Source organism: Penicilliopsis zonata (assembly GCF_001890105.1).
Source record: "Penicilliopsis zonata CBS 506.65 unplaced genomic scaffold ASPZOscaffold_3, whole genome shotgun sequence".
Lineage (NCBI taxonomy): Eukaryota > Fungi > Ascomycota > Eurotiomycetes > Eurotiales > Aspergillaceae > Penicilliopsis > Penicilliopsis zonata.
In genome coordinates, this window is record NW_019208913.1 from 7,795 (window position 1) to 27,340 (window position 19,546).

General features: G+C 41.6%; 7 protein-coding genes across 7 annotated transcripts; 5 read left to right on the forward strand and 2 right to left on the reverse strand.

Annotated features, from left to right (window-relative positions):
- Window positions 1-1,250: 1,250 nt before the first annotated feature.
- Window positions 1,251-2,673, forward strand: ASPZODRAFT_149762 (hypothetical protein; the record flags this gene model as incomplete). Its single annotated transcript, XM_022725524.1, has 5 exons — window positions 1,251-1,664; window positions 1,716-1,796; window positions 1,863-1,978; window positions 2,031-2,149; window positions 2,225-2,673. 5 exons carry the CDS (start codon window positions 1,251-1,253, stop codon window positions 2,671-2,673), a joined length of 1,179 nt encoding a protein of 392 aa, XP_022583271.1.
- Window positions 2,674-3,336: 663 nt separating this feature from the next.
- On the forward strand, window positions 3,337-5,463 carry ASPZODRAFT_129063 (hypothetical protein). Its single transcript, XM_022722184.1, has 7 exons — window positions 3,337-3,817; window positions 3,871-4,178; window positions 4,240-4,829; window positions 4,882-4,924; window positions 4,977-5,035; window positions 5,086-5,167; window positions 5,232-5,463. The coding sequence occupies exons 1-7, from the start codon at window positions 3,504-3,506 to the stop codon at window positions 5,258-5,260; spliced, it is 1,425 nt and encodes a 474-aa protein (XP_022583272.1). The 5' UTR covers window positions 3,337-3,503; the 3' UTR covers window positions 5,261-5,463.
- ASPZODRAFT_129064 (hypothetical protein) lies at window positions 5,371-8,010 on the reverse strand. The gene is made up of 8 exons (XM_022722185.1): window positions 7,613-8,010; window positions 7,478-7,559; window positions 7,326-7,422; window positions 7,121-7,275; window positions 7,048-7,075; window positions 6,777-6,990; window positions 6,524-6,718; window positions 5,371-6,459 (listed from the first exon to the last, which is right to left on the reverse strand). Exons 1-8 carry the CDS (start codon window positions 7,711-7,713, stop codon window positions 5,658-5,660), a joined length of 1,674 nt encoding a protein of 557 aa, XP_022583273.1. The 5' UTR covers window positions 7,714-8,010; the 3' UTR covers window positions 5,371-5,657.
- A 511-nt stretch (window positions 8,011-8,521) lies between these two features.
- ASPZODRAFT_149765 (hypothetical protein) lies at window positions 8,522-8,741 on the forward strand (the record flags this gene model as incomplete). The annotated part of the gene is made up of 2 exons (XM_022725525.1): window positions 8,522-8,611; window positions 8,676-8,741. The coding sequence occupies 2 exons, from the start codon at window positions 8,522-8,524 to the stop codon at window positions 8,739-8,741; spliced, it is 156 nt and encodes a 51-aa protein (XP_022583274.1).
- A 431-nt stretch (window positions 8,742-9,172) lies between these two features.
- Window positions 9,173-14,100, reverse strand: ASPZODRAFT_149766 (hypothetical protein; the record flags this gene model as incomplete). Its single annotated transcript, XM_022725526.1, has 19 exons — window positions 9,173-9,459; window positions 9,509-9,657; window positions 9,709-9,859; window positions 9,916-9,961; window positions 10,023-10,146; window positions 10,205-10,437; window positions 10,506-10,669; window positions 10,833-11,165; window positions 11,217-11,370; window positions 11,443-11,677; window positions 11,811-11,918; window positions 11,979-12,124; window positions 12,171-12,520; window positions 12,596-12,727; window positions 12,803-12,869; window positions 12,921-13,055; window positions 13,110-13,457; window positions 13,509-14,030; window positions 14,086-14,100. 19 exons carry the CDS (start codon window positions 14,098-14,100, stop codon window positions 9,173-9,175), a joined length of 3,699 nt encoding a protein of 1,232 aa, XP_022583275.1.
- Window positions 14,101-15,418: 1,318 nt separating this feature from the next.
- ASPZODRAFT_129070 (hypothetical protein) lies at window positions 15,419-17,059 on the forward strand. The gene is made up of 5 exons (XM_022722186.1): window positions 15,419-15,531; window positions 15,591-15,670; window positions 15,723-16,427; window positions 16,491-16,828; window positions 16,877-17,059. The coding sequence occupies exons 1-5, from the start codon at window positions 15,485-15,487 to the stop codon at window positions 16,925-16,927; spliced, it is 1,221 nt and encodes a 406-aa protein (XP_022583276.1). The 5' UTR covers window positions 15,419-15,484; the 3' UTR covers window positions 16,928-17,059.
- Window positions 17,060-17,632: 573 nt separating this feature from the next.
- Window positions 17,633-18,822, forward strand: ASPZODRAFT_60282 (hypothetical protein; the record flags this gene model as incomplete). Its single annotated transcript, XM_022728903.1, has 2 exons — window positions 17,633-17,949; window positions 18,000-18,822. The coding sequence occupies 2 exons, from the start codon at window positions 17,633-17,635 to the stop codon at window positions 18,820-18,822; spliced, it is 1,140 nt and encodes a 379-aa protein (XP_022583277.1).
- Between the last annotated feature and the right edge of the window lie 724 nt (window positions 18,823-19,546).

Consider the following 19,546-nt stretch of genomic DNA (forward strand, 5'->3'; position numbering starts at 1 on the left):
CATCATATACAATATTCTTTTAACTCTATTAATTATATACAAGCAGGCAAAGATAACTTAAATATTATATAATAATCTTAATTAATATAAATAATCCATTAGTGACTATAAAATTAAAATATTTAAATAAAGGAGAAAAGAAGAGATGACAGATGAAGTATTCCAAAAGACACACATAATCTTTCTCTTCTTAAGGAGCTAGTCTAGACTAGGAATAAAGTTAGCCCATCTATCACATTAGCTCAAGTAGACTGGCTATACCCGACCCGGAGAACCCGACCCGGAGAACCCGACCCAACCCGACCCGACCCGCGCCCGGGTCGGGTATGGGTTTACTAATTAGAACCCATGGGTATACCCATCAGGTGTCATACTCACCTGTTGGGTATGGGTATACCCGTCGGGTCATGGGTCAGATTGGGTTTAAACCCATGGGTATAATAAATTACCATAATGTATTAGATACTAAAGTCTAACCTGGTTAAATTTATATAATATAAATGATTATATAGTATATAATATAAATGATTATATAGTATATAATATAAATGATTATATAGTATATAATATAAATGATTATATAATATATTAATATTTTTTATATGTATTTATAATACCATGGTAAAATACCATGGGTTAGGTGGGTATGGGTATGGGTAAAACCCAACCCATGCTAACCTATCTAGGTAATGATCATAGGCTTGGCGTCACGTGCCGGGTACCCACGGGTTACCCAATTAAAACCCGCCATACCCATGGGTGGGTATGGGTTTGCCCTAGGCATACCCGGAAACCCGGCGGGTTAGGAATCTAGTGCCCCAAACCCGACCCGCGGGTCGGGTTTAGCCAGTCTAAGCTCAAGGTACCCCCCCCCCGGGGGCAAACTCGACGCCGCCATTACACCTATCATTTTAGAGGGTAAATCTTCAGATATTATATAATCACCCATCTTGCTGATTAATGAATCACTGGCATCAACTCAATTCACTACAACTCCTTCATAAATTATGCATGACTGAAGCAACAGCTTTATATTAGACCCTTTTCCTCTATTCATTATAACTGAAAAGAGTACATCATGATAGTTCAATAATTGGCTCAAAATAGTGTATTTTTATGTGTCACACCACAGGTGGAGTGTATCTAAACCTTTAGACCTGTGTGTAGCATATAACCTCACCTTACCTATCTATATAACTAAGCTACAGACCTCCTTCATCACTGACAACCTACCCACCTTGCTCTAAGTTATGCATATCAAAAGCTGCTCTACATATCAACAACACCTTCTGAGGCCCCACCGACAATATACTATATGTCAAACACACTTGAGGCAAAGCTCCTTACAGCACTGTCTCCTGTCTAAGGGGCACAAGTCTGTTGCTTTTCAAAACCCCCCCCCCCCAGAGAGGATCGTTTTTTCTGGAATACAGCCTACAGGGATTCCTCATTTGGGGAACTACCTTGGGGCCCTGCGAGAATGGGTTCGACTCCAGGATCAATCCGATGAAGGGACGAGACTTTTTTTCTCCGTCGTTGATCTCCATGCCTTGACACTGCCGCAAAAACCTTCGAGCCTTAAGACATGGAGAAAACAGGCATTTGCAGCATTGCTTGCAGTGGGCTTGGACCCTCGCCGTTCTACTATATTTTTCCAATCTGCTGTGTGTAATGGTTCTCTGCGACCATGAAGTCAGAAGCTAACAGCCTGCAAGGTCCCAGCACACACCGAGTTGAACTGGATCTTGAGTACAGTTGCTTCCACGGGTTACCTATCACGAATGACCCAATGGAAGGTAATTATGCAAATTTCGGACGCGCCAACTGCGTAAATCTGTACGCCAAGAGCTAACTCTTCTAAGAGCAAGCTTGAATTGCCTGCAGACGCGGATTTAGAAAACCCCGACGCGCGTTCAAGACTGAGACTGGGGCTCTTCTCATATCCTGTTCTCCAAGCCGCAGACATTCTTGTTCATAGGTTCAAAATGACAGAAACGCCTATGATACAATAAATCACTAATGAATCCCAGGGCCACCCATGTTCCCGTCGGAGACGACCAGAGACAACACCTTGAGTTTACTAGATACACTGCAAATAGCTTCAACCATATGTATGGGTACACATTCCCGTCTCCAGAAGCTCTGATATGTAATTCCTTCCCTGCTGATCTGACCTTGATTCATAAACAAAATTAACCCCAGTGATGTACTCACTATGAGTTAGCCCCTGCAAAGCGGATCATGTCACTCAAAGATCCTGCATTGAAAATGTCGAAATCCCACATAGATGAGAAATCGAGAATTCTGCTCACAGACTCATATGAAGCAATTCACAAGAAGATCAAAGCAGCTAGGACAGACTCAAATCCGATAATCACTTATGATCCTATCAAACGGCCGGGTGTATCGAATCTTTTGGAGATTCTGAGCCATCTTGACGGAAGACCATGTTCAGAAATCGTTACAGACCACGGATTTATCAGTCTACTAGCATTGAAGGAACACGTTGCGGATCGGGTTTCCCATCATCTGGCGCCTATTAGAGAAACCTTGATTGGTCTGCTTGAAGGTCCAAGTGATCATCTTGATACAATTGCTAGAGAAGGTGCTGAAGCGGCCCGCCTCAATGCTGAAATCACAATGGCAAACACAAGGCGAAACTTAGGCCTGTAATTTGGAGGTATGAAATGGGAGTCACATAGGGAAGAAAATTTTCATAGCATATAATATTGACCCATGCATCTCTTTGACTCCTGTCTCCAAGACACTTTCAACCATTGAATGACCCACTGTTAATCAAGAAAAGAACATCTTCAAAGCCAATTCTATTCAGGAGCGTACTCTCCGGAAACTTGAGCTGCAAAAGACCATTTATACCTCTTAAGGCCTATTCTTGCCGATAGTCCCAAATTCCAGCCGCTTAGAACTTTAGAGAATCCAGAGATGTTGGCTGTTTGTACGTATATTACCCTAATATTCAACGCAGATTTGATTAAGCGTCCCAATCTGAGCAAGCTTGCAGTTGGAGAAACAGATTGCATGGAGGGGAAGCGACACCAGTACCGAAAGAGATGTCGACCTGTCGCTCAGATTTTTGCTTCTTGCACGTCGCCTTCATGATTTTTGCCCACTTCATACCTATTTAGCCAGATATAATACTGTCAAATCTTAGCCAATAGCTAGTTTCGCTTAGCGATAAAGTACCCCGCAGGGAGTACAATCATAACTGATTACTACCTGCTACAAAAATAGGTAACCGTTGGCCGTAAATCTACATCTAGTCAGGTGAGTCATAATATGTATGACTCAGTGCTTAATGGTAATATGCTCTATAGAGTGGGGTTAGTTATATCATACCTAGGTTAGGTAGATAGTTATCTAGTTAGTTAGCAGCCAACTTACCTTTTTGTCATGTCCGATTACCGGAGGGGCCCAAATTAATAAGTGATGTGCTCTACCCTCCAGAAATTCTTAACATCTGTTCACCTCATTGACCTTTCAAAATGGCGGCAGCTAGAGACATCCGATCACCTCATAACAATGATTCACACAATGTGTCTTCAAGCCTAAACTTTTCAACATCTCCTACAGTGTCTTTCCATTCTCCGTCCTCTGGCTACGCAGGCTCCATTCCGATTAGTCGTACTGGTCCTTTAGCCACAGCAAAGCACCTTAAACCTTTTGCTACTGAGGATATCAAAGTTTTGCTTCTGGAAAATGTGAATCAAACTGGGCGTGATATTCTTTCCCAGCAAGGATACCAAGTGGAATTCCTCAAATCTTCCCTTCCTGAGGATCAATTAATTGAGAAAATAAAGTAAGTAAACCAGCCGTGGATTGAGTGGCCTAGAGACTTATTACGGAATTTAGAGATGTCCATGTTATTGGAATACGCTCCAAAACAAAGCTCACAGCTCGGGTTTTGAAGGAAGCTAAGAATCTTATTGTCATCGGCTGTTTCTGTATCGGCACAAATCAGGTTGATTTACAATACGCTGCAGACCATGGCATTGCAGTCTTCAACTCCCCTTTTAGTAACTCGCGGAGTGTTGCAGAGCTTGTCATTGCTGAAATCATTGCCTTGGCTCGGCAATTGGGCGACCGTTCTAACGAGATGCACCTTGGCACATGGAATAAGGTCAGCAATAAGTGCTGGGAGATTCGTGGGAAGACACTTGGTACGAAAATTGTTACTATTCTCTCTGATCCAAAAACCATGATTAATGTAAATCGGAGCAGGGATTATCGGGTACGGTCACATTGGTTCCCAGTTGTCTGTACTTGCGGAAGCAATGGGGATGTCTGTTATATTTTACGATGTGGTGAATCTCATGGCAATGGGAACTTCTAAGCAGGTGCCCACATTGGAGGCTCTTCTTGCCGAATCGGATTTTGTGACATGTCATGTCCCAGAACTTCCAGAAACCAGGAACATGATTACGCAAAAACAATTCGAGCAAATGAAGCATGGAAGTTACCTCATCAATGCTAGCCGTGGAAGCGTTGTTGACATTCCAGCTCTCGTCCATGCAATGCGCTCCGGTAAGATCGCAGGTGCCGCACTTGATGTGTATCCGAACGAACCCGCAGGAAATGGAGACTACTTCAATGACACCCTCAATTCTTGGAGCACTGACCTTTGTGGCTTGAAAAATCTGATTTTGACACCACACATTGGTGGCAGCACGGAGGAGGCGCAGAGCGCCATCGGTGTTGAAGTTGCCCAAGCTTTGGTACGCTACGTCAATGAGGGAGCAACTCTAGGTGCTGTCAATCTTCCTGAAGTTAACCTGCGCTCCCTTACTATGGATGAGCCAAGCCATGCTCGGGTGCGTCTTTCTGGACTGTTCTGCTATGGTTGTTTATTGATCTCTCATCTAGGTCATCTTTATTCACAAAAATATACCCGGTGTTCTGCGAATGGGTATGTCAACCATTTCCAATCAATACCTGCTATTCAGAATTAACTGGACTAGTTAACGAGATTCTTGGAGATCACAATGTTGATAAGCAGATGACTGACAGCAGAGGTGATGTATGTATTGAAGTATCAACTCATGCCGTGCACAAATTAATAAGTCATAGGTCGCCTACTTGATGGCTGATATTAGTGACGTCGATACTGCTACCATCAAGGATCTATATGAGCGTTTGGAGGGTCTTTCTTGTATGTTTCCCTTTTTTTCAACCCGTGAAATTGACTACACTAATTCATGATACTATGTCACTAGCTCGAATCATGACTCGTATTCTCTATTGAAATGAGAATGGGCCCATGTCCGGTTTGGTTGGTATCTAATCTAGGCGTAACCAAGCATAGCGATTAATCAGTCGCTCAGAAAGAAAAAGTTATTTTTAATTTATCTGCAGTCTTAGTTCAAATTCAATTCTATGTATAGTAGACATATGCTGTCTCTTGTTGCCCTGCAAATCCACAGCAGGCAAATTCATGGAGAAGAACGTTTATTTGGTCTGGTGCACTTATTATTATAGCCTTTGTAGTTGATGAATTTGATTTAGACCAATCCAAATTCCAACATCTCAAAACTGATCCTACTTGTTATCCCTAAAATATGGTTGGATTATAAATCATTTATCACGTAGTTTATGGCTTCATGAAGGTAACAGAAAGCCAGGTTCTGAGAGTTGGTCTGCCACTACCGACGATATGCAGCTGTACGGTTTCCTTCCTGATGATGTGGACTTCGACTTCGTCTTCTGGACGCATGGTCGCGGTGATAATCCCTTCCTGCCATTTGACGCGGGTTCTCAGCCTTGCGCTCATAACGACTCATCCTCAAGTGCGATTGTTCGTCCTCTTTGTCTCGTGAGTGATCGCCCATACTATTATACTTCGGGACATAAGAATCTATATTTCCCTCCCATCGATTATCGAGGCGGGTTTGACTAGACCGTTCATGTCGCTCATCATAGTCAAGTCTCCCAGAACTACCTAGACCCCATGGCTGATGAATGGGTGGTGGAGGTTTAGGCGGCAGACCGCTTTCTCTATGTCGGCTTTTCAAGGATTCGTTGCGCTCTTCCAATTCTTGCCTTTCTCGTACTAGGTGTGCTTCATTTGAAAAGCGGTTCTCAGAGCCCTGACGTGAACTGATTTCTCGAATAGCATGGCCAAGGGATGATGCCGTTCTTGCAGCTCCTGGAATACGACTTTGCCTATAGTCCGCCAACGCTGTTGCTCCTGAATTGGTTGACCACTCCCCGTTAGCAATTCCAACCGAGCCACCTGCTGGAGCCGGAGGCATGGCCGCTCTTTGACCACGAAACCTTTTTCTGTCGAGTTCGTGTGAGTCGTCGAAGCGAGGTAATTCACCCGGCCTAGCAGGAAGTGGCGGGGTTGAAAAGTAAGGATGCCTCAGAGCATCCATCGCATTGATTCGTTTGCGCCAGTCCAGCCTAAGAAGCTCACCAAGAAGAGATACGGCTGTAGAATTTAATCTTTGAGGGACGTTAATGGCCTTGCTATAGGAAGGACAAAGGTTAGTTTGAGTTTAGGACGTACTCATTGAAAACCCCCGAAAGATTTCCGGGCTTTTGCCCGAAGTTTTTCACGCCTTCACACCCTGGCAACGAGGTCCATCCAGGCATGTTCTCTTCTGTTGGTGTCCCAACAAGATTGAAAATCAATTGCGCCTGGTTGAGATCGCTATTTCCGGCAAGAATCGGTTTCCCCTTAAACATCTCGCCGAAAACACACCTATCTAAGGTTAGAAGCATGTTTATGATGAAGATCAACAACGAAATCCTTGAATTACCCAACACCCCACATATCAATAGCTGTGGTATACCTCCTTAGTTGAAGAAGAAGCTCTGGAGGCCGGTACCATCGTGTTACAACAAGTGTTGTATAGTCTCTTTTCGCCTCCCCGCCACCTTTTCCTCGTTGAGGAGGTGGTTCATCGTAAGGACGGGCCAGCCCGAAATCTGCAATCTGAAGGATTCCTTGGTTGTTTATGAGAAGATTTGCAGCTTCGATCCATTTATTAGTCAATTCAGTATGGCAATTCATGATATGTGCAAGCTTACCTTTCATATCCCGATGCAAGATACAATTCTAAATAATTAGTAGAGAAAATCAACCCTCAAGAATAGTTCTTACCCCATGCAAATATCGGAGTCCTTCGAGCAGTTGGAGCATGTAACATTTAATCTGAGGTTCCGTCAGATGTACAATGGGGTTTTCCAGTAGTCCAGAGAGGTCATGTTCCATATAAGGAAAAACCATGTACATCGTCGGCTTTTTGCGGCCTTCGCCTGGAATCTATGTTAGGCTACTCTTCTTCAAAAAGGTACCTTAGATATACCTTTACCCCGCTCAACTGCCATCTCCTTCAATTGTAAGATGTTTGGGTGTGAAAGTAACTTTAATAATTTGATTTCACGCAGTGCTGTTATTGGAAACTAGGAGATCATTAGAAAAAGTAGGGCAATATTCAAAATGCTGCAAGTCTCTTACCCCATCCTTTTCATTGTGCATGAGAATCTTCTTGAGAGCGACAATAGAGTTATCTTTCTTTGCCTTTGCCCTATAGACTTCACTGAATTGAGTTAAATGTTAGTTTTTATATTTATTGGTATTTGCAGCACTTACCCAAAAGTCCCTTCACCTAGTTTCCCAAGAAATTCAAATTCACGTATACTACAACAGCCATGGAATCGACTATGACCATTGCTAGCTCTTTCTAGCGACATTTTAGATGCCGATTTAATGGTTCACAGGGAGAACAACGCCTCCAGTAAGTACTGCAGATTGTGGAAAAAGCTGGTCAACTTTCCTGAGAAGTGACGGGACTCTCTGTAATAAGATCGGGAGGGGGGTAGGTAAGCTTTATGTAGAGTGGCCTGATAAAAATACAACCTTCAGTGTCGGTAGATTAATTAGTCTTAATGTGTAAACATAGTGAACTAGGGTGTAACTGCCTGAGTCTTAAGATATTTTAATACTCTCTTTAAACCCAAAGACCACTTAATCAGAACACATATAAAGACATAAAAGAAGAATGGAAAGAAAAATAAAGTGCATAAGTTAAACATAAGGGAAAATTATCCATAAACCTAAATATGTACGGGTAGGTGACTTAGAAAGTAGTTACTGGTTACAATATAGCTAATATTGAATTTTTACCAATCTCAAGTTATAGCCATAAATATTAAAAACTAACATTAATCAAGTATGTGGATAGATAGCTGAGTATTATGAATTACCTAGGTTAAATAGTGCACTATATACGGGGTTGGTCAAACCACCAATTATTATACAGATAATTCCGGTACCCAGACTCACAAGTCCAGGTACGGAGTACGTACACGGTACCGATGATTTAATCACGTGATCACGGACCCTTGAACTTTGAAGTCACTGAGGGTAGCCTATATCAACCGCTCTCATTAAGCAACCTTAAATCCAAAGGGCATTCTCGACTCTTTTCCACCAGCTGGAATTCAGGTAGTTACTCTGGTTCTCAATATACTAGGTATCATTACTGATTAATATATAGCCATGGCTAGTCATCACCCAATACATGTCCACCCAGCGCGGCCTTTATATCGCATTACAGCAACTGCACTTAGTGCTAGCATGTGGTTTTTTGTATGTCGCTCTGCTGTTTACCAGTTATTTCAAGTCCATTTCTGACACTATATTCTATATATAGTTAATGTATCGTGCTAAAAAGGATGGCGCTGCTCTCCTTGGCTGGAAACATCCCTGGGATCATTGATACATAACATTTATTAACAAGCATTAATATCATGAATATCATCCATGTGTATAAGGCTGAGACGGAGCATGGAAAGGGAAGGGGGTGGGAAGAGGATAGTAAAGTGTCGCCATTCATATTCCTTATCAAAATCCTAGAATAGAAGCGGAAACAACCCATGAAATCTGTGCTTTCAAAGATAGCCTGATTTTCTAGTAGGAGAAGTAAGGTACAGGGCTGGAACATTTAGGGCTGGAACATTTAAAGAGGAATTCTAAATTTCACTATGAAAATTTATAGCCTCCATTTTTTTAATCGCGTCCTCTTATATACCTGCATGCTCGAAAGTCATTTAGAGAAAGTCTTTGTAAAGCAACATATTTCACAAACGTATTGAGCCATCATCCAAGGCGAAAGAAAAACCATCAGGAAATGGAAGAGCTCAATGAGTTCTACCCCTGCATTTCCTCAAGGACCATTTTATATTGGCGGCGTCGCTTCTGATATCTCTGCCCCATTGTAAGCCGAATGTAACCGATCAACTTTGCCAAAGGGGGGAATATTTTGTGCTCTGCCACCAAAGATATCGAGAAGTTGGAAACCCCTAACACAAGAAGCCAAATTTTAAACCCAGGGGATAAATATGTCAGCTGCATGATGTCCGATACCCAGACCGAAGGGTTAAAGACAAGAAAACTGGATATCAACAAATCAACCACAATTGTGTACAAAAATGGTTCTTGAAGATGTCAGCTAAATCCTAGAAATAGCATTCATAAAGCACGTACTATTTGATGTTATGGGTTTTCGGAATGGCGGGCCCACATTCAGTACAATGCTTGTGAGGATGTACTGAAAACAAGACATCAAAAATAATGCCGTATTCTCGGAATTTTCGATGTTTGGGTTATCCAAGTCTATCTGAGGGGGCTGGTACCTGGTAGAAGTTAGAGAAACTCGACGGAGCTTAGTATTTTAGGGCTTTCACCATGCTTGGAATTGAACCGTTTTGTATGCTAGATACTGTGTCAAGACACAAATTATAATATGTCCAATTAGCGGAGTCAACACCTTGCGGGAAACAAGATCTGCAGTCGGCCTTTTCAAGCAAAGTTCCGGATAGGGACCGGTCCTTCCCACTGCTCAGATGCATCAGTAAGACAACTGGTAAAGACGCGAACGGTACTAGACATACTGAAGATGGCGATTGGTAATATAAGAGCTAGGTCTACAAAAAGAAACTAGAGATATGTCAGTCCAAACCGGTTGAAAGACGTATATCCTTTCTTTTTTTCAACATACCTGGAAATCCCCGAGATTTGATGCTGATTTATACAGAAAACTGACGGTAGTAAACTGTATCGCGGAATAGATACTCATATACTTGAAGCAGCAGAAACTTGTGACCAGCGCCGCTCGGCCTTCCCTTTGAATAATTAGCACGAAATACAGACTCGGGAGATTGTCGCAAGTCATATATTTACTTTATCAAGGATAGGACACAAGAAATATCGAAAACACGACTTGTAAATGGTGCCGCGACAGACGCTTCGGCGTCGGACAACGAGATACCAACATCTGCGGCCTTCAATGCGCCGCAGTCGTTGGCTCCATCGCCACAAAATCCGCAGCAATAATCAAGAGCTTGCAAATTCCGTACAAGCTCCTGCTTCTCATCTGGCGACATCCTAGCAAAAACTTTCCCGCGTACCAGCATCTAGTAAAGAAAGGCACGTTAATTATCAAAACAGGACTGTAATAGATCAATATTAAGAACAGACGAACCCTTTTGAGGATATCCTCGGTTTCATAATCCACTATCCATCGAAACACGTCACCAGTCACGGCAAGAGAGTAGTTACACATATTGTAGTTATTGGCTGGAATAGATAAATCTGTACTGCTTGATGTTCGTGAAGGCTGAAATGTATTAGCATGAATTTCCATACCTGAGAGACTGCTTCATACCATCAGAGTTCTGCTATCAAGCCTGAGATCTGGGTCTTCCACACTTTCCCAGTGTAGAGAAATCTTGGAATCTGGGCCATCACCTGCATCAAGTTATTTCAGTAAATCTAGTTGAATAAGAAAGGGGGCCTCATAAAAACAAACCATCTATAAACTGCGGGATAAAACAAAGTTCCCCAGGGTTAATAATACTGCACTCCCGCGCAACACTGATAGCAGTTAGTATATTATCACCTGTGCACATCACATTTCTGATCCCTGCTTTATTCAGCTCGGAGATGACTTCGGTAGTGCTTGACTTTAGTTTATTCTCGAAGATGATAAAGCCGATAAAGTCCAAGTCACACTCTGCCTCTGCCCTTGATAACATTGAGATATTTAACCGCTTAGGTCTCAATTTGTGTTTCATAGCACATGCAATAACACGATAGCCTCTATGGGTGTATTGGTTCAACAGCTCTTCAAAGTCAAGCGGTACTGTGCGATGTTCAGCTAGTTGCAGAGGGTAGAAAGCTTCGGAATACCTACTTGAATCCGGGCAACAGATAGCTTTTATACTTTCTGGAGCTCCTTTTACAAAGACGGTCAATTCTTCTTTGCCAGGCTGCTGCACAACAACACTTGATCGGCGGAGTTCAGATCGAAATTCGAAATTCAGAATAATTCCAAGCTCCATTTGGGACTAACCATATACGAGAGAAAGAGAAGTCAGTCTCATGCACCACATGACAGGAGTAGACGCAAAATGACTTACATTAAGGCTCTGATGTCCTTGCTGGTCAGAGCATTGGTATGCTATGGGAGATTTGGCAATAGATGGCGTTGCTGTATCATATTTAAAAATCGGGTGCTGATTTATATTGCTTCCACCTTCCTGGAAGGACCACCCAGTAAATTGGAACATTTTGATATCAAGAGGATCACCTATCAGCTCCCCATCCACAACTCTTAATGAGTGACAAGTTGCCATGGTACATATGATATCATGTCTTTTTGAGTGAGAACACAAGGGCAACGGGTATTCCACGCTCATGTGTAGGAGAGATTGCTCAGTAAGCAACTCTGAGAATCTGATATACATTGTTAGGCAGGCTAAATAATCCACGATAAATGGTGACTCACCTGGTATTAGGGTCGATCACCCGAACTCCCAGCACGTCCAGGCCGTCTTCAGTAAGCGTTCCTGTCTTGTCAAAGCAGACAACATCTAATTTACCGCCAAAATTAACCCTAAAGATATATTAGCAAGAAATACAATAACTAGATAACAAAGGCTGAGGCACCACTCACCTCTGAGGATTACTGCAAAATATTTGTTCTTTTTTCAGGCGGGCAAGCGCGAAGTTTATGCCAATTGTCAAAGTTGCAGGCAAAGCTGGCGGTACAATAATTGTAATCAAGTCCAGTGCTCTTACAATAATAACCCGCCACGAAAGCTATATGCTGTTAGTGGGGATATGATATCATTTTTTGGACACTTACTCCAAGTCGAAGAAAGTTAACAAAGGATAAGACAAAGCCCAGGATGGCAATAATGCCCATGACTGAGATATACCGAAACGAGTCGCGATAAAACTTGAAGTTTGAAGGCTTCGGGAAGAGCATTGCACGGACCAAAGCACCTTTTGTGGTCAAGAACCCTGTCCTCACAACTATTGCCAGTGCAACAGCCTCATCATCATTGGTATCTAGTGGCCGTCGCGCTCGTATCACCTTTGTGCCATTAAATAAAAAATTACTTGCAACACTTGGCTGAACAGAAGGGGCATTTAAATCAAGGGCTCTGAGAGCATCATCTGATAATGGGAATTTTGATACAGGAACAGATTCGCCTGTAGTCAGTCAGACAGCTTTTCTCTTTTGGTTGGTCATTCACGGAAAGGAGTGGATAAGTTCCTAAGGCCTACCTGTGAGCATGCTCTCATTAACGATGCAATCTCCAGAAAGAAGCAGGCAGTCACAAGGAACTTGATTTAATGATGGGTCAGAGATTTCAAATACATCACCGGGTACTAGCTCGCTTGAAGGAACAGACCCCCCTTTATATTGTAAAAATATGGTCAGACGGATATGGAGAATGCATCATAGCCAAATGAAAGGGGTTCAATACTCACAAAAGCCGTTTCGCAAGACACGGAGGTGACATTCAAAAAGCGATATTTCCCGAAGGCGACGCAGTGTCTGACAATGTTTAGCTTAGGCTCAATGCTCCTATTACTGGACATCACGAACAGATCGGGTCTCAATGACAGTTGCGCTGATGCTGAATACTGAAATGAGAAAAATGCATACTGCATAGTAGTAATACTCATCCAGTGACCAGAGAAGAAGACTGGCGATTTGGAAAATGTAAAAGGGGTGAAAAGCCTTGGGTAGTGAGAATCATCATAAACAAGTTTCTCCATTGACAGGAGTGCTTACTTCGTCGGCAAGAAGTTGAGGAATTGACTTCTGTTGGATGTCAAGTAGATTCTTGCCAAATAGCTTGATACGGCTCTCATGGTCATCAGTGTCTAAGCCACGTCGCATGACCTTCACATCTGTCCAAAGTGGATCTTTCCAGCCGCTAATGGAGAAGAACTTGTCCTTGCATGGATGATAAAAAAGTCTGATTTGCCGATAGTCAATATATCGCAGAGACCCAGTACATGAGTCATTTTCTTCTTCATTTTGGAATGAATAACCATGTAGATCTGTGAAGATGGTATTAATCGGCTGCCCGATAGTTTGCGTGTGGATTTTCAGCACCACAAGCTGATTCCACTGGTCCTAACAAGAATTAGTATCCTTTTACTCTTATTGATTCAAAGCTACACCTACCTCAACTACAACCCATTGACATTTCCAAAGTGGAGCAGGTTTTCCAATCAAACGGAAACGCCATTTTGGCACCCATCGAAATATAAGATAAGCACTGCCAAGAGTAAGAATGCACAGTGCTGAATAAATGAGAATACCAACAGTGCTTGTTGAAAAACCGGCGAGAGCAGCTGTTAAATCTTCAGAGTCTATGTAAATTTTCTGGGTTAGTCTGCATCCCACACTCGAATGTCGTGTGTTAGAATTGGTCGAGTGTGATCGAGAGAGCAAAGGCTCCTCAACAGGGTCTCTGGATGAAGGTGACCTTTTCGACTGAAAGGGATGATTGGCAGTCTGTAGATCCGTCACTTCAAGATCATAGTGGTCGCTATCGACATCAACTGCATCTTCATCTGCCCATTCTCGATGGTCTTCGTTCTCTTCAAAAAATGCAAGGCTAACTGTTGAGTCCTTTCGGTCTCGACGATGTGCGAAAGAGACAATACTAGAGGGTATACTCTCAGAGATTGGTCCGTCAAATACCTATCGGTGTCATTAGGTGGTGTTCTTTCACGACGGACATGATAAAGTGGCATACTTCATTCCGTGCCATTCCTACATCAGACACAATGCTGACACTGGTTCGGTATCAGCATGACTTCTTTAGGAAGGAAGGGATGTGGTCATGAAATAACCTGCTTCTCATCGAGTCCCTCCGACAATTCGGACTTGACATAAAAGACCTGCTGAGACGACCTTCTTGCAATGAATGCTTGGGAGTATCCATGCTGCAATATTAAAGGCGGCACTGACAAAGGAGCTGAACCAGAGGGCCAATATGAGTCTCAGTTGTCCAGAATGATCAACTATTCGCTACTCCAGCGGGAATGCCTGGAAGTTATTGGACCAAACCTATCTAGTGTCGTGCTCAAGTAGGTAGGTAAGATAGTCACTAGGGCCACGGTTAGGTACCTCCATAAGTCCGCAGATAGTTATCTAAGTAGTTGAATGTCTAAGATATCTGACTAGCTAAAATATATTTAGCTAACAAATCAAATTAATTAACGAAGTTACTTATCTTGATTAGTCATACTCGATAAGTCTACCTACGGAGTAGATACGGAGCCGGGAGTACCTTAGCTTGGTCGTCTGGTCATGCGTCAGGGTCCAGAGATTCAAATTCAGAAAGCCGAGAGTCGAGTGAGACCATTTAAGTCACCTAACCTAATCTTCGTAATCCTAGAGATGCTTGGGTACGGAATACCCCAATATTAGTTACAAACCTACGGAGCACATACTAGGTACCTAGGTAGAAAATGTCTCTAACTATAGAATACTCTTTATCTAAGTAACGACCTAGCTAGTTAGATATTCTTCTGTCTGAACTCCGTATCTAGGAGAACTTCCAGAATATCATATTTATCAATCATCTTAGTTAAATTATATTAACCCTTATTTAAGTAAGTAACCACCTAGGTAGTCATGGATACTCAGAAAGGAACTTATAAGAATATATAAAGCAATATGAGCTTACCATTTCTTAAGATGTAGTTAGTTATCCTGATTATGGTAGTTATAATATTAGTCAGTCAGTGCCTGATAAAGCTGTTAACTAGGTAGTTAACTAGTTTGTGGGTGTGGTGTGACTAAGCATCCGACATTTACTATATTTTTAAATACTAGATTTTTATGAATATATCTTAACACACTTACCTAGGTACTTGGTAGGTAGCTTGTATAGATAGAGGAAGAAAGAACCTACAACCTAGGTAGGTATTATTAAGTACTGCTCTGTAATAGTTATGATTATTGTTGAGCATTCTTAAAGCAGGCATAGCGCCAAGCCCCTCCGCGCTAAGAATCCCACCAAGCCAGCACCTGATCCAGACCGTCCCAAAACCAAAGGGTATCCAAAATCTTTTTCAACCCTCAACACAATTTTCCCAATTGCAACCGAATCCACCATTGCCTCAGTATCTCTCTTTCAGACTTTCAGCATGTCTGAACCGATTAGAAACAAAAAGGCGGATTTTCCGATCGCACCGTAAGGGCCTTATCTCATGTAAAATCTATCATGGTATTGCAGCACTAATAAAATGATAGGACTCCTCAGAACACACCAGCAAACAATGCACCCATCTCGTCTCATGCTCAACAGCCCGGCGTTTCTAGTATCAAAGAAGGTATATTGTATTTATCTCTTTAAATAGGGCTAGTTTTCTAACAACACTATAGAAACCTTTGACGCAGCTGGTATTTTTGCGAAGAATCCAGCACTTGTATCGATGATCCAAGGAAAACTCGGCTCTCTTATTGGCCGCTCTTCTGGATATATCGAGTCTCTTCCTCCTCCAGTTCGGCGTCGCGTTGCTGGTTTGAAGGGAATTCAAAAAGACCATGCTAAGCTCGAGACACAGTTCCAGGAAGAGGTCCTGGAGCTTGAGAAGAAGTATTTTACTAAGTTCATGCCTTTATACCAGAGGCGTGCTGAAATTGTAAACGGCACCACTGAACCGACTGAAAGTGAAGTCGATGCTGGTCACGAAGATCACGAAGATGATGAAAGTGAAAAAATTTCCGACGAGGCCAAAGATGAGGGTAGTGAGACTGCAACGTTTGGGATTCCCGAGTTTTGGCTCTCAGCTATGAAAAATCAGATCTCTTTGGCGGAAATGATCACAGAGCGTGATGAAGAGGCTTTAAAACATCTTAAGGATATTCAGATGGAATATCTCGACCGGCCCGGATTCCGTCTCATGTTTGAGTTTGCAGAAAACGATTTCTTCACCAACAAAACCATCACTAAAACCTACTACTACAAGGAAGAGAATGGATATGGTGGTGATTTCATCTATGATCATGCTGAAGGTGATAAAATTGACTGGAAGGCTGGTCAAGACCTTACCATCCGAATTGAAAGCAAGAAACAGAGAAATAAAAGTAAGTCCTTTGTCATATGTTTCAAGAATATTGCTAATTTGCCTTTCCTCCTTTCTTCTTCAGATACGAAGCAGACCCGTATAGTCAAGATCACTGTCCCGACCGAGTCTTTCTTCAACTTCTTCTCGCCTCCCCAACCACCCACGGAGGATGATGAATCCATTGCCGAAGATATCGAAGAACGCCTGGAGCTTGATTATCAGCTTGGGGAGGATATTAAGGAGAAGCTTATCCCTCGTGCGATTGACTGGTTCACCGGCGATGCTCTTCAGTTTGAGGAGTTTGCAGATGATATCGATGCGGATGACTTAGATGATGATGAGGAAGAAGATGACGAAGAGGAGGAAGACGATGATGACAGAAGATCCGACCGGGACGTCGATGATGACTCTGACGAAGAAGTGAGTATTTCGTAAATTTCTGACCGTACTGCAGCTAACTTATGGAAGGATGGTACCTCCAAGCCTAAGAAAGAGGCAGCAGAGTGCAAGCAAAGCTAAAGCATTTGGGTAGAGAGGAATAGAAAGGCGTCATACAACAAAAGGCGTACTGTATCCTTACATTCTTGACCGACTTCTCGTCCTGATGCTCCCTTTCTCCCTGATATTGTCTCCTGTTTCAGTTCCCATATGATTTATTATTCAACTTCTAATCTCTTATTTGCCCTGGGTTCAATATGTACTACCGTAACAATACCAGGTACCATTCTGGGTTTGACCCTCTGGTTTCCTCATATAGAAGGGAGCCAATGAACCCCCCCCCCTGAGTAACAAACAACCTTGCTGGTCCTCTTGAACTAAATAGTGTTCGTCCCCTTTTCTTAATGTATGGTGGCGTTATGGAGGATATTCATTTCAATACATCTTTCTAACAATAATTACATCACATGATGGCCATACTGATTATTATAGGATATCTATATTCCTCGTGGTATTCATCTATTTCTGGTTCTCATTAATATCATCTAAATAAATGCTATTTGTTTCTGAGGTTGGGCTCGCTTATGACGATTTATTTGGTATTGCAATCTTTTATGCTAATGTTTACTTTGAATACTAGTTGAGAAATGTTCATCGCAGTATGAACCGAGTACCTGAAACGAACAAGTTTTAATTTCTTTGCCTAATTTTCATACTCACATCATTCATTGTAAGGCATTTTCATAGTCCGTCGTATCAACAGCTTTGCAGTCAGCTGCGAGGATCATGCCGCGTCTCAATACATTCTCTATCCTGCAAGCGTACCGGCGAGATCCTCTCCTTCCCCTATTGTTGAGGGAATGTCGCTCCGTTGGTTCTGCGCGAAACGAACTGCACTGGCTTCGTCAACATGCTCTCGGGTCAAGAAGGCCGGATGTCTCCCAGATCTATAAGTCTTTGGGGGACACACGTTATGGATGGAGAAGCCAGCTCAAATCTATGTGCCGGGAACGTTCTAGGGGGAAGCCGCTTCAATACATACTTGGAAATCAGCCATTTGGTGACTTGGATATTCTATGCCGAAAGGATGTTCTTATTCCCAGGTTTGTTATTTTTATCATCTGAGTTTCAAGAACCGAAATTGATTCAATAGGTCCGATACGGAATCTTACACGCTTCGTGCCGCACGACTCATATTGAAGACATTTTCGACCCATGGCCAGCACCCTTCTTCTCATCTTAGACCCTTGCGCGTACTCGACTTGTGTAGCGGGACAGGCTGCATACCCTTGCTTTTGCACGCACTCCTCGCTCCTCATTTCAAAAGCATGAGTATCGTTGGATTTGACATCAGTGCTAAAGCTTTGGCATTGGCCAATGACAACATTATGCATAACGTGCGGCTTGGGTCACTTGATGAACGCGCAATTCATGAAGTTCGTTTCTACCAGGGTAACATCCTGGATAGGCGGTTTGATCAAATACTCGAGTCTGCTTCACAAGGACTTCTCCAGCTTGCAGCTAACAACTCGTCGTGTACATACGACAAGTCTCTTAAGTATGATATCCTGATTTCCAACCCACCATATGTATCTGCCACATCCTATCGCGATGGTACTACTACGCGTAGTGTGAGAAGGTATGAGCCAAAAATCGCATTGGTACCTCTGATGGGGCATCATGACTTGCTTTCGACTACAGACTACAAAATGGAAGATACCTTTTACTATCCGATTTTGTTACTGGCCTTCAAACTTGAGGCTAAAATAACTGTTCTGGAATGTGGTGATCATGAGCAAGCTGACCGTATTGCATATCTTTGCCGTAAGATGGCAAGGACAAAAATGAATGGCGTTTGGCACATCCAAATTTGGGATTGTGATTGGGAGGACAAAGATGGTAAGAGCAGCCATTCAAAAATTGGATCAAGGGCCGTCATTCTTCAAAGGCTGCTTCCTAATGCAGTATTAGACTAAATATAATGCTGAATTTTTTAGCAAAACATCCTATTGTATTTTAGCAGTATTGACAGGAATTACATATCCTATATATATAATAAGGATGGCCAGTAACTAATCATTAGCAATCTCTTATATTTCCTAGCTCACTGGGTAATATTATGCTCTGGGTGATTAATCATATCCCATATAATTACTTTATAGGCTATAACTAATATAATCAGTGATTATTATATAACTATAAAATAACTAATAGTTATTCTTAGTTTTATATATTCATTATACATTATTTCAAGTTTAATATATAATAGTTATAGTGATAAATAAGGTAATAGTATAGTTTATTAGTTATATTATAAATTACCTAAAATATTTAAATCATTTAATTTATCATTAATTATTAATTAGATCTGATAAATAATTACCAAATAATTTATATAATACTAAGATACTTAATAGTGAAAATGAAAATACAGTATTGAATTATTTTACTATAGAGATTATATAATTTTAATCCCTAAAATACAATTTAAGCCTAGATTCTTTGATTATTACAATTTTGATCAAAAATTAAAAAGTATAATCCTAACTATAATTAAATAATAATAATTATATCATAAAATTATTATTTATTCTTTTAAATATCTTTTATTTTATTTATTTTATTTATTTTATTTATTTTATTTATTTTATTTATTTTATTTATTTTATTTATTTTATTTATTTTATTTATTTTATTTAT

Coding starts and splice junctions, on each gene's coding strand:
- ASPZODRAFT_129070 (XM_022722186.1), top strand. CDS start 15,485: ATGTCTGAACCGATTAGAAACAAAAAGGCGGATTTTCCGATCGCACC. Junction 15,671..15,722: donor CGTTTCTAGTATCAAAGAAG/GTATATTGTATT, acceptor ACAACACTATAG/AAACCTTTGACGCAGCTGGT. Junction 16,428..16,490: donor CAAGAAACAGAGAAATAAAA/GTAAGTCCTTTG, acceptor TTTCTTCTTCAG/ATACGAAGCAGACCCGTATA.
- ASPZODRAFT_129064 (XM_022722185.1), bottom strand. CDS start 7,713: ATGTCGCTAGAAAGAGCTAGCAATGGTCATAGTCGATTCCATGGCTGT. Junction 7,560..7,612: donor CTAGGTGAAGGGACTTTTGG/GTAAGTGCTGCA, acceptor AACTCAATTCAG/TGAAGTCTATAGGGCAAAGG. Junction 7,276..7,325: donor GGCAGTTGAGCGGGGTAAAG/GTATATCTAAGG, acceptor CATAGATTCCAG/GCGAAGGCCGCAAAAAGCCG.
- ASPZODRAFT_129063 (XM_022722184.1), top strand. CDS start 3,504: ATGGCGGCAGCTAGAGACATCCGATCACCTCATAACAATGATTCACAC. Junction 4,925..4,976: donor ACCCGGTGTTCTGCGAATGG/GTATGTCAACCA, acceptor TAACTGGACTAG/TTAACGAGATTCTTGGAGAT. Junction 5,036..5,085: donor TGACTGACAGCAGAGGTGAT/GTATGTATTGAA, acceptor AATAAGTCATAG/GTCGCCTACTTGATGGCTGA.